General features: G+C 38.9%; 1 protein-coding gene across 5 annotated transcripts in view; it reads right to left on the bottom strand.

Moving 5' to 3' along the window:
* LOC117394780 (SWI/SNF-related matrix-associated actin-dependent regulator of chromatin subfamily D member 3) overlaps nt 1–12,685 on the bottom strand; it is an 88,115-nt gene that overhangs the window by 8,217 nt on the left and 67,213 nt on the right. For all 5 annotated transcript variants that reach the window (XM_059018228.1, XM_059018221.1, XM_033993343.3 and 2 more), the window contains 6 exons: nt 5,854–5,955; nt 5,367–5,528; nt 4,831–4,928; nt 4,108–4,243; nt 3,302–3,424; nt 3,026–3,127 (listed from right to left, as the gene is read on the bottom strand). In XM_059018228.1, the coding sequence (XP_058874211.1) occupies nt 3,026–3,127; nt 3,302–3,424; nt 4,108–4,243; nt 4,831–4,928; nt 5,367–5,528; nt 5,854–5,955 (723 nt within the window). The remainder of the gene's footprint in view (nt 1–3,025; nt 3,128–3,301; nt 3,425–4,107; nt 4,244–4,830; nt 4,929–5,366; nt 5,529–5,853; nt 5,956–12,685) is intronic.

Here is a 12,685-nt window from a genome sequence, read left to right as displayed (position 1 = left end):
ATTTTTATATTTTTTTGAAGACTGTGGCAATGAGACGGTTAATGCCCGAGATGAGAGTCCCTCTGGCAACAATGCTGTGGCGCTAACTGAAATTAATGGGTTATTGCGGGAAAACAAGCATTGTTGCAGGAGGGAGTGTGATATGGATGTACCGTTATGCTCATGTGAGAAGACTACCAGGAGTTTTGGATCAATCAGAGCTATTTGGCCTCTCGTTCGTAACTTACATTATAGATCTTAAGTTACATATAGTAACTTACATATCAGAAATCAACCAATCACAGTGGTGTATATAGCAAAATTCCAGTACATCTTATCCTGTGTACAGATATCATTTCGTGCATAGACCACCACACCTAATTACAAAGTTCAAAATACAAAACAAAACAAAAAGACACACATACTATGTACCTTTCTTAACATGTTCATGAACTTGACACTAGCTTCGCCAAAGAAAATATTAACAAAATTGCAAATACAAAAGCACTTTTGTTTTTAATAAATAGTCTCACCCACGACACAACACCTGTACATTTACCACGCATTATTCAGGGACTGTGACGGTTGATTCTGGACTATTTCACGTCCGGGGAAAGGGGGGATAAAACATATTTTACCAAAATAAACATACTTTTCATTTTAAAGCTATTCTTGAGTACAATCGTTATTTGTGTGATTTCTAATTTAATACATCATGTGTACAGTGTCTCTTATTGTAGAAGACACCTCATTTTTGCACAGTTTGAGCAGTCAGACCCGCTGAGCTTCGTTTTGCAGTCCTCTCGTCCAAACTGCACGAGATGACATCTCTTACACAAGAAGAGACCCCCTATACACAACATGTAGTAGTATGGGTGGTGAAAGGGGAAGGGGAGGTGGTTTACCCTTCTGTAGAAGTACAGTCACAGACAAAAGTACTGGCACCTTACACTTACTGTAAGAGAATTCAAGAAAACGTTAAATAGAAGCATTTAGTGAACACCAGCCACTAATTTATCTGACACAATACACAAATACACAATTTCTGGTAGTTTGACAAACAATCTTTATAAAAAAGCAAAAACACTTCAGCAATTTCAAATATTTGTTCAAGACAAAAGTATTTGCACCTTTACATTAAAAGTCTGTAAAAATGTAATAGAACTAATTAAAAAAAAAAATAGTAACATTACACAGTAATTAAAGAGTAAGTAGTGGGGTTCTGAAAAATATAGCGTTACATGTCCCTATGTGTTGCTACAACTGTTACATATTTTACAAATTAAAATAATTTACTAGTAATTTCTATTTTCATTGTTAACATCCTGACAACTTTTTACACTTTTAACTTTAAAGTCTGTTTCAAAACAATTTTTTTAAATGGCTGCTCTAGTGCACTGGTGTTTGAGACCTGTCCTCTAAATCAGTGGTTTTCAACCCCAGTCCGGTCCCGGTCCGCTATAACATTTTATAAGTAATGTGAACTCTGCAACTGTTTAACAGCTCAACACCTGCAGGAAGAGCGATTAAAAAAAAAAAAAACACATAACAAGTTCTATGGCTTTTCTGTACCACATCATGGATCGTGCTGTGTTACATTTCACAATGTGGGCAATAATCCTTACACTATCAGTGCACTAGAGCAGCCATTTTGAAGAGAGCTTTACAACAGATTTTAAAGTTCTAAGTGTAAACTGTTGTTAAGCTGTTAACAATCAAAAGAAAAAATACAGCTACATTATTTAAACAGTTGTAGCAACACCTGGGAACGTGTAACGCTATATTTTTTGGAACCCCACTACTTACTCTTCAAGCTGTATTATAAAGTCAATAGCCAGATAAAGAGGCAATTATTTCCAATTATTTCTGTTGAAGAAGAACGTTTTGGCAATACAGCAGATGATGGTCAAGACAATGGAGTTGGATTCCCGTTTGAGAAAAGCACTCGTAGCAAACTACGGCAAAGGAAATAACTACAGAAAAATATCAAAAAAATATGGAATACCAAAATCCACAATCATAGCAATAATCAAGAAGTGCCACAGAACAAATTCAATAGAAACACTTGAAAGAAGTGGACGGCCAAAGAAAATTACGGGTACAGCAGATAGGAGAATTGTCCAAGCAGCTAAAAAGAAAATCTAGAATTAACTGCCAAAGACCTCACTGCAAACCACTTTAAAGAAAATTCATAAAACAAACCGTATACAATTTGCCAAGAAATTAACAGGAATCTGAAGCATTATTCAACAAAATTCCCTGATCCAATGAGACTGAAATGCAACTTTTTCCAAAAATTGGACCAATGATTATAATGTTGTACCTACTGTTAAACATGAAGGTGGTTCGATTATGAAATTGTGGTGTTTTAGCAGTTCAGGGACTGGAGACATTTATGTGATTGAAGGTGGAATGAATACAGCTACTGTGTGTATCAAAACATTCTACAAAGTACAATGATACCATCTGCTCAACACGACAACGACCCAGAGCATACGGCTATGTTCATTTTTATTGAAGAAAACGAATTATTGAAGAAAACGAAGGTAAAAGTTCGGGAATGGCTTTCGCAATCACCAGATCTCAATCCAACAGAAATACTTTGGACTGATCTGAAAAAAGCTGTAGCCAAGCATTGTGTGTCCAATCTGTTTGAGCTGAAGGAAATATGCAAGACAGAGTGGACCCAGGTTTCACCAACAAGATGTAACATACTGGTTAAAAATGATCATAAATGTCTGAAAGCCATAATAAAAGCAAAAGGAGGACATACAACATACTAAAGCAGGGGTGCCAATACTTTTGTCATGAATGAATACTTTAAATGAAATAAATTGGTTTGTTTTTTGATAAAGATTATTTGTTTTACATTACTAGAAATTGTGTATTTTGCTTTTTTGTTCTATTAAAAAGGGTTACATTTTACGCAAGTCTTGTCCTTAATCTGTTACCTTGAATTATGGTATTACAAGCATAGGGTGCCAATTTTTTTTGTCTGCGAATGTATGTGGTGTGTAAGGGGAGAGATTCAGGGGAGAAGGGTCACCTTGCAGTAGAAGTATCGGTTGACTGCCTCCTGAGACCAGGGCTGCTGGTAGAACTCTGCTCTCCTCTCCTCTTCTGGGTTCCCCACCACGTCTGTCATCACCTGTCGTCAATCAGAGAACAGCAGACAGATCAACACAGAGTTAACCCTGTGACACTGACAGTCTCTCTTTCTATACAGGTGAATGTACAGTATAGCTCGATGTGTATGCTGCAGTTTGTCCCCCCTTGCCCCCTGTAATAATAGCTCCTGGTCTAACTGGATGCACATGCTCACCTTGAGGTCCCGGCTCTGGGATTTGAGCCAGTCCTGGATATACCCCTTGGGGTCCTTGGAGAAACTCAGCATGAAGTCTCTCTGAATCTTCAGCTGGTTGATGGACTCGATTGTCTCGTGAATCTGACAGACATGAAACAGGGGAGGGTCATTTTAAAGAGCAAGTAGTTTTAAATGATATTGTGTATTTTTCTTTTACTGCCCCTTATCTTTTTTGGATGTTTGCAAGCAATTATTCTGGGGTTTCTTATTGTGATTACTCAAATACGACGTTAAAAAAATATATGCACAAGTATTTTAGTAAGTAGCATAATTGTATATTTGTTTTTACTGTCCTCTTATCTTTTATTATGTTTTCTATGATTCTGCATGGTTCTATTGCAATCACTTCAGTACTGTGTTTTTTTATACACTGATAAGTCTGGGGTGCTTTATCTATGAGTTTCAGAGCTGCTCGTTTTTTTTTTTCATTCTGTATCAACCTGATACCATCTAGCTGATAAAATATGATATTGCAGTATTATATGTTCACTTACACCTGAAGAAGAGACCTTTGAGGTTTTGAAAGGTAGTGTTTGTACAGTATATCACAATTAATCTAATAAACAATATCAAGTCTTCAAATCTAGTATCACTATTATCTTGATCACCCTCTTTCAACATATTTTACATGGAATTCATGACTGAAGATTCTCTTGTCTGGATTAACATTCTAAGGTCTTACTCTATATGAAAAATAGAATCTGATGCTAATAAATGGTTATTAGTGGGGCCACATCATGAGTGAAGGTTCCCCAGTTGGTTACCTTGTTGTCCAGTGATGCAATCTCCTGCTGATTGGCTGTGGAGAGCAGGAAGCTGCTCATCTGGCCTTTCAGAGGGTCCTCCACCTCCACGTCGATGTCATAGCAAGCCGTCTTTTTCTGGTCGTTGGGGTCCACACTGCCAGGTTTGTAACAAATTGTTATTTTCTTATCATTTGCTGTATCTGAGAAAAAGAAGCTTCTTCCAGGGCTGGGTATGTTGTTATTGAATATTTACCTCGAGGACACAGCAAATGTATGGGGCCATAGACTGGGGTTGGATGATAAATTGTAAATTATCGATTATCACGATGATCTAAAATCAGGTTTTCACTCCCATAAATTGCAGCTTTCTCCCTAGTAGTCTTTCTCTCTCACACTTTGATTTTTTTTAATCGGCCTCCTTTTCGCTTGTTGGTTTTCTAAAATAAAGACATACCAATGTACTCACCCACAACAGGAAGGGGTCTGGACTCAAGTAATTTTATTATGTCCAGTTTACTAACATGACACTTAACTCCCATCCCCCCAGCCCCTCCACAGCAGCTTTTTATGGAGAAATCGGTTGTCTACTGGAACAGAACACCTCTCTAGCAGCGACACTGATCCTTTTTCAGAAACACCACTAAATTGGTAATCATTTTTCAGTACAATAATGAAGCTAAACTGATCAGCTTGTATCCCTAGAAAGAAGAAGATCTTCCCCCCCCCTCCACTCTACTTCACCTGATGACATGGTTGATGACGATGGGGTCAGGGGGCAGCAGCAGGTTAGTGAGCCGCTGGGGGATCTCAGAGAACTTCAGCCTCGGGCAATCGAAGATCTATATGGGGGAGAAACAGGAAACACAAGCATAAAAGTCAAAGACAACATGGTTCAAACTTCTCACTGCAGCTCTCTGCTTGTTTCTCTTAGAGCAGCAGTAACTCTGTGTTTCATTCTACCAACTCTGGTAAGGAAGTGACCACCTGATAAACATATGGACAAATAAATAAATAAACAAGCAGTTCAGTATATTCCCTTGACGAACAACCACCGTATGCACATGTAAAAATATAAGACAGATGGACAGGTGCATCCATGCAACCCCCAGGTCTGCAAATCTCAGTAACTTGTGCTAAAGCATGTCCTATCATAATTTCATTAGAATATGTGGCTCTCCAGGTATATGTAAAAGAAAGTGTGGTGTACAACAGACAGCCAGGCTCTATATAGGAGATAATCACTGCAGTGGTCGAGTTAAGGGGGCGAGGGTGTATACCTGCTGGAAGTACTTGTCACAGTTGATGTACTCCTTCTCGTGGGAGTCCTGCAGCTTATTGGTCTTGACGTACTGCCACAGTGCCTGGATGATGACAGAGCGTGTCTGGGTGTGGATCCCCAGTAACCGGGCCAGTCTCGGGTCAAGCTTGAACTGCGGGGGCTGGCAATGATACACAGGGACAAAGGAGTTAGGACTGACCCCAGTGATGCCAGGGTTCACTTCATTACCACTTTTTTTTAAAGAGACTTGGACATTAAGACTCGCAAAGCTTAGTTTAAGAAGACTAAAAAGAACCTCTCCATATTTTTCAGAACTTAGTTACAACCAAGCTAAGAGATGACACGTCTAAATTAATACAGTATGCATACAGGCAAAAAAAAAATCCCTTTGACATCTATTGGGAATCCTGTTTCAGTACATCAAAATAACCTGCAACAAATGCTTTTCAAATGTTTTCCAAGGTATTGGCATTCCTCTGCCTCACCTGGTAGTCCAACATCAGCAGCAGAGTGCAGCGTACGCTGACATCACCGGGCCGCTTCACCTGGAAGCCGTCAGTCTCCTGGGTGGTTGGGGTTCTGTGCCACTGCAGGAACAAAACACAAACACTAGAACTGCTGTTCCCCTGCCGGCCTATGGGTGGAGCTGTGGCTCAGCCAGGGGCTCAAACTGGGTTCACTGTGGGACGACATATATTTTACACATGTAAATACACAGAATATCGGAATGTAACAATTGTCATGCAGTGCATAGAGTATAATTGTGTAATTCAATATTGGGGATCTGAACAGTTCATGAAAAAAGGAATTAAGCGTTTTTTTTTTTAATTACAATAAAATCTGAATGAGGTCACTATAAGCTGTGTTTCCACTGCCCAGTGTTGCCGTTCTCAGAAACATTCTTGTTGAGCACAGTGCTTGAGATCCTATCATGAAACGTAATTGTTCTGAACATCTGTGTCTGCTTACGATCGATGGCAGCTCATTCATGGTGTTTGTACGGCTGGTAAGAGCATGTGACCTCTTACTTAAAGACCCTTGTCCTTATGGTTACTTTTGGATATGCGTGACATTTATGACAGCACTTTAGAAGTGGGCATGACGTTCGTTTTGCACGTTTTGTTTTGACTGATCTTGTCACTTTTCTTGGCTAGATTAGTGTCTTTACAGAAGTAAGAGACACCTCCACCAAGTGAACAGGTATTATAAGGATCAAGTTTCTTACAGAATACAAAGGCTGATCTTACATATGTCAATGGCAGGCAACAAAAAAACAGAAGATTAGCTCCTGAATTCAGGTCACCTTAACAATCAAAAAGTAAAAATAAAACCCAAAACAACATTTAAGTAATTTTAATAAGAACTTCTCAAAATGACTGCAAAAACAACATAAACGGGGACAGTAAAACATCTTTGAAACATTATTCGACAAACGAACAGTAATTTAAAATATATTTCATGAATTCTAAACATTCTTATATCCATTAAAACTGACTTTAAAAATTATGTATTAAATAATAAGTCAAGACTTTGTGAATACAGCCAGCTATCTAATCAGATATTCAGAATATCTACAGTAGAAAATCCTTTCTATGAAACTAGTTATTGTAACTAGTTAACAGAAATAACTATAGTGCTGTATGTTTATTCAAATCTAATTATCACATACAATCACACTCATCTACAAACTAAATAGAAAGACATTAATGAGAAAAAAATATAACATTGAACAAATAATGAAAAACAAAATTCGGTCCTTAATAAGCTTTAATGAAGGGCACATCTTTTTTAAACATGTTTGGCAGTGGTAGGGGCTCTCAAGGCAGCAGACAATTCATTGAGAGTGCGTGAGGGGCTTGAGAGGCAAATGTTTTGTGGCCAGAGTTCTTTGGCAGCTTTGGCATATAAATGAGAGTCCCTGCAATCCAATGGGACTGTCTAACATTCACTTTCTCTCAATCATGTTTGAATCAGGGTGCTTGCTGAAGCAGTGGGTAAAAATGAACCAAACCAGAGGATTTCCAAAATCTGAGTAGAATCGCAACTCTTTCCTCCCCTTTTTTTTCAGCTTGTATTACTTGATAATCAAGGGGCCGATTGTGGTGCCTAAATCTTTGATGTACATAGTTTTGTGATGCCTTTTAAAACAATAATTCAAGGTCTCCTTAACAGTCTCAAGTTGTTTGCTTCTCCGATTTATTACATCACTAGGGATTTGTATTTCTTTTAAAAATACAGGAATTATTTAAAGACTCGATTTAGCACTTTGAAAACATGCCCCAATGAATCCAATGTTGGTTGTTTTGTTCCTTGATTTACCCCAGAAACCAAGGGTTAAAATTGTTCTATTGCAGGAGGTGTGGGTGGTCTTTCCCACTGTCTCTTTTCTATCCACATTATGGTCATGCCCAATTCAAGATTCAAGAGTACACTTGTACTCTAGTGTGGTAGGTAGTGTGTTTTAATCAGGTTAAAGGAAATCCGTGATCCATTTACTAATAAGTGGTTAGATGATGATGATAATGATGATGATGATGACTCCCCTTTTTAATATGGTATATATATATATATATATATATATATATATATATATATATATATATATATATATATATATATATATATATATATATATTGCTGGTTTCTCTGCATGCAGTCTAGTATTCAAATGTTTCCTTACTTTAAATCCATGCCCATTAGGTTTAGTCACATAGTCACTGCTCCTGCTGTCCTTTTCATTTTAAAGAAGTGCTAACCAGGGTTTTAAAATCGAATTTCATGCCTGTATCTCGCACAAGCAGTAGGATCACTGCTGTATCAGCACAAGCAGTAGGATCACTGCTGTATCAGCACGAGCAGTAGGATCACTGCTGTATCTCGCACGAGCAGTAGGATCACTGCTGTATCAGCACGAGCAGTAGGATCACTGCTGTATCAGCACGAGCAGTAGGATCACTGCTGTATCAGCACGAGCAGTAGGATCACTGCTGTATCAGCACGAGCAGTAGGATCACTGGCAATGTCATTTGTGTCTGTTTACTACAATACAGTCTTTCTTAATTTAACCTTCTGCACGTTTTACTTTTCCAGAAGGCAGACCAGTTTGTTTACATTTTTAATTATTATTATTATTTATTTATTTATATTCCACTAATGTAGTTGTTTTGGACAGAACTTACGTACTCAGGCCAGAAAAATGAGAAAAAAACTTCCAACTAAAAATACATGTAAAAATCTTTCAATTAGCATTCTTGCTGTTGTGGGTGGGTCTCTGGCCCAGAAATTGAACCAATCAAGGATTGACAATGATGGTTATGGAAATCACAATTTAAAACAAACCTTGCCATACTGTTACAAAGAACATCCAACATGACCAGCAGGAAATCAGCAACAGTCCGGTATAAACCGTCAACGCAATCAAGAGTGGGAGAAAGGGAAAGTGTGATTAGGGTCAATCTAGTCTGGTAGTTAAAACATTGTAAGTTTCTATACATGTTTTCCTTATATTACTTTAGCTGAAATGGCACAGACAAAGGGGACAAGTGGTCTGCCACTTTGGATCAAGTGCTTTTGTTTTACTGGTAATAAATACACTGCTGTGCACTAGAAGATGGTGCTGGCGCTTACTAACATAAAGACAGTTTGTCTGATCAGACCTACAATACATATGTCTATTGCATTCAACTAGATTGGAGGTCACAGTCAAAGTACATACAAAGAATAAAAAAATACACAATATTGGAGTCGTTGCAATAAGAACCACGCAGAATGATTGCAAAGATCTTAAAAAGGTAAGGGGCGGTCAAACAATAAAGAAAAAAATGAAATAGTCATTTATTATTTTGAGTTTAATATCTAATTAATAACAACAGATAAACTATTCAATCTAGTTATTCGAACAATTCCATCATAGCTTGCAAAAATCTTGTCTTTTGATTGGCTGTCTGCTACACGCTCAAAAGCAGTCGAGTACAGCTTGACACGAAGTACACCCTCTCGACACAAACCAAACAACAGCCAACGGATAAACTTTAACAATTTCCTCTTCTTTCAAGTATTTGTCATTTTTGAATGAATAACTTTACCCTTTTTTAATATTAACTTGCTAACTTTGACTGACAGTTGAAGGAGGCAATGATAGAGGGTAATGCTGTCTACTAATTCATAGTCTGAAGCTGCAGAGTTCAAAGATCCCCACAGGTACTGTACAGTCCTGTGTCTGACCAGAAGCTGAAGGCAGTATAGAATCATTTTAATTTCCACACTGGATATAAAAACACCAAAAACTTAACTTATGTTACAAAGTAAAGGGGTAATATAAATCACACAACACTACCCCTTAGATATTCCATCTACAATTTCAGTCATGAGTATTAGGGTTCAGGAATACGATCTAATGTGATATTAAACTTAATACATTTGTAATTCATTCTTCTAAAAAGTGGATTCCTAAAAATAGTATTACAGCAATCTTTTAGCTAATTCTTAGCTGGAACCTGCTTTGTATATGCTGAAAATGCCCAGTCAAATATACATCTTATTTTATATGCTGAAAATGCCCAGTCAAATATACATCTTATTTTATATGCTGAAAATGCCCAGTCAAATATACATTTTATTTTATATGCTGAAAATGCCCAGTCAAATATACATTTTATTTTATATACTGAAAATGCCCAGTCAAATATACATTTTATTTTATATACTGAAAATGCCCAGTCAAATATGCATTTTATTTTATATACTGAAAATGCCCAGTCAAATATGCATTTTATTTTATATACTGAAAATGCCCAGTCAAATATACATTTTATTTTATATACTGAAAATGCCCAGTCAAATATACATTTTATTTTATATACTGAAAACGCCCAGTCAAATATGCATTTTATTTTAGGTACCTATGACCTACAACACCGATCCTACCTTGTTCTTGAGAAGACAAAACGCAACTTCCCAAATCAAAATTCACATTTGACAAACACCTGTTTTGAAGATATTAAAGAGTAAGTAACGAGGTTTCGAAAAATATACCATTATACGTCCTCACGTGTTACTACAACTGTTTAAACAATGTACCTGTAATTTTTCTTTTCATTGTTAACATCATGACAACTTTTTACACTTAGAACTTTAAAATCTGTTGTAAAGCTTTTTTCAAAATGGCTGCTCTAGTGCACTGATAGTGTAAGGATTATTGCCCACATTGTGAAATGTAACACAGCACGATCCATGACGTGGTACAGAAAATCCAGAGCACTTGTTTTTTTTAAATTTTTTTTATTTGCTCTTCCTGCAGTGATTTAGAGTAGTGTTTTTCAACCCTGGTCCAGGGGACCCACTATGTCTGCTGGTTTTCATTCCAACTGAGCGCTCAATTACTTAAGTAGACACTTAATTTAAATGATAATTTGCTTAATTAGACCTTTTTAATGGTGTTGAGCTGTTAAACAGTTGCAGAGTTCAAGTTACTTATAGAATGTTATAGCTGACGGTCCTCAGGACTGGGGTTGAAAACCACTGATTTAAAACCACTTTAACATTAAAGTACATTTCAAAGCTCTTTTCAAAATGGCCACTCTAGTGCACTGATAGTGTAAGGATTATTGCCCACATTGTCAAACGGGTAACACAACAATAATGATTCAAGATGTGGTACGGAACAGAAAAACTCTTCATGCAGTAATTTAGAGGACAAATCTCAAACCCCAGTGCACTAGGGCAGCCATTTTGAAAACAGCATTGAAACAGAGTTTAAAGTTAGAAGTGTAAAAAGTTGTCACAATGTTAACAATGAAAAGAAAAATTACAGGTACGTTATTTAAACAGTTGTAGCAACACGTGCTATATTTTTTGGAAACCTGCTACTTACTCTTTAAGAGAAGCATGCAAGACCAAAAAAGTATTTATGAGAACAGGTTGCAGTTATGAATTATAAACTAAAACAACTGACCCCTGCTTTCCTTTTAAGTACAGTAAGTGAAAAATTATTTTGTCAGCATAATTTTTTTTTTGTGACATACACTTTAACTTTAATCGTCTTGTCCCATACCCCGCGTCTCACTGGACGGGGAGGTGGGACGGGTCTTCTCCTCTCTCCCTCCTTACTCTTTTCTGTCCCCTCCGATCTCACCTCACTCTCTGTCAATACCTTTGAATTTCATGCAGTCCAACTAACCTCTCCCTGTCAACTCCTGCTCATTGTCCTGTACCGCCCCCCTGGGCCTCTCACTCACTTTCTGGATGAACTCGACTATCTACTCTCCTCCCTCCCCTCTCTGTCTACCCCGACTGTCTTGTTGGGTGACTTCAACATCCATCTCTCCAACCCCAGCCACTCTGCTGGATTCCTTCCTCTCCTTCACTCCTTCGACTTCTGTCTCTCTCCGTCCCCTCCTACCCACAAAGCTGGCCGTCAACTGGACCTCACCTTCTCCAGGGCCTGCTGCCCCTCCACCCTCTCTGTCACCCCCCTGGACCTCTCTGATCACTATTTCATCTCTTTTTCTCTGTCTCTCCCCCCTCTCCCTGCTCCTCCTACCCCCACTGTCACCTCTCGCCGTAACCTCCGATCTCTCTCCCCCTCTGTCCTTGCCTCCACTGCTCTCTCTCACCTCCCTCCTATCGACTCCTTTTCACAACTCTCCGTAGACTCTGCTACCTCCACCCTCTTCTCCTCACTCACCTCCTCCCTCGACTCCCTCTGTCCCCTCACCTCCCGACCTGCTCGCCCCTCCCCTCCCCATCCCTGGCTCTCCTCTGCTCTCCGCTCGGCAAGAATCACACTGCGATCTGCTGAAAAGAAATGGAAGAGAACCAAACTCCCTGCTGCCCTAGACCTTTACCGCACTCTCCTCTCTTCCTTCTCCTCTACTCTCTCCTCTGCTAAATGTGCTTATTTCCAATCTGTAATCCAAGCCTCCACTAACAACCCACATAAACTATTCTCTACCTTCTCCTCCCTCCTAAACCCCCCCTCCTCCTCCCTCCTCTATCTCCCCTGATGACTTTGCCTCCTTCTTCTCTTCTAAAATCTCAGATATCCGCAAACTTTAACACCTCTCCCTCCCCCGCACCTCCTCCTGCTCCAACCCCTACACCCACTACATCCCCTACTAACTTGCCCTCCTTCTCCACCTTCTTGCCCCTCTCAGACTCTGACCTCTCCTCCCTGCTCCAGGGTCACAAACCCACCACGTGTGCCTTGGACCCCCTCCCAACTCACCTCTTTCAAGCTGCTGCTCCTGCTCTACTCCCCTTCATCTCCTCCCTCCTCAACACCTCTCTACTTTCTGGTATCTTTCCCTCTGCCTTCAA

The sequence above is a fragment of the Acipenser ruthenus genome, chromosome 3, assembly GCF_902713425.1.
Source record: "Acipenser ruthenus chromosome 3, fAciRut3.2 maternal haplotype, whole genome shotgun sequence".
NCBI classification, from domain to species: Eukaryota; Metazoa; Chordata; class Actinopteri; order Acipenseriformes; family Acipenseridae; genus Acipenser; species Acipenser ruthenus.
The sequence above is the reverse complement of the archived record's forward strand: the minus strand, read 5'-3'. Positions and strand labels throughout refer to the sequence as shown.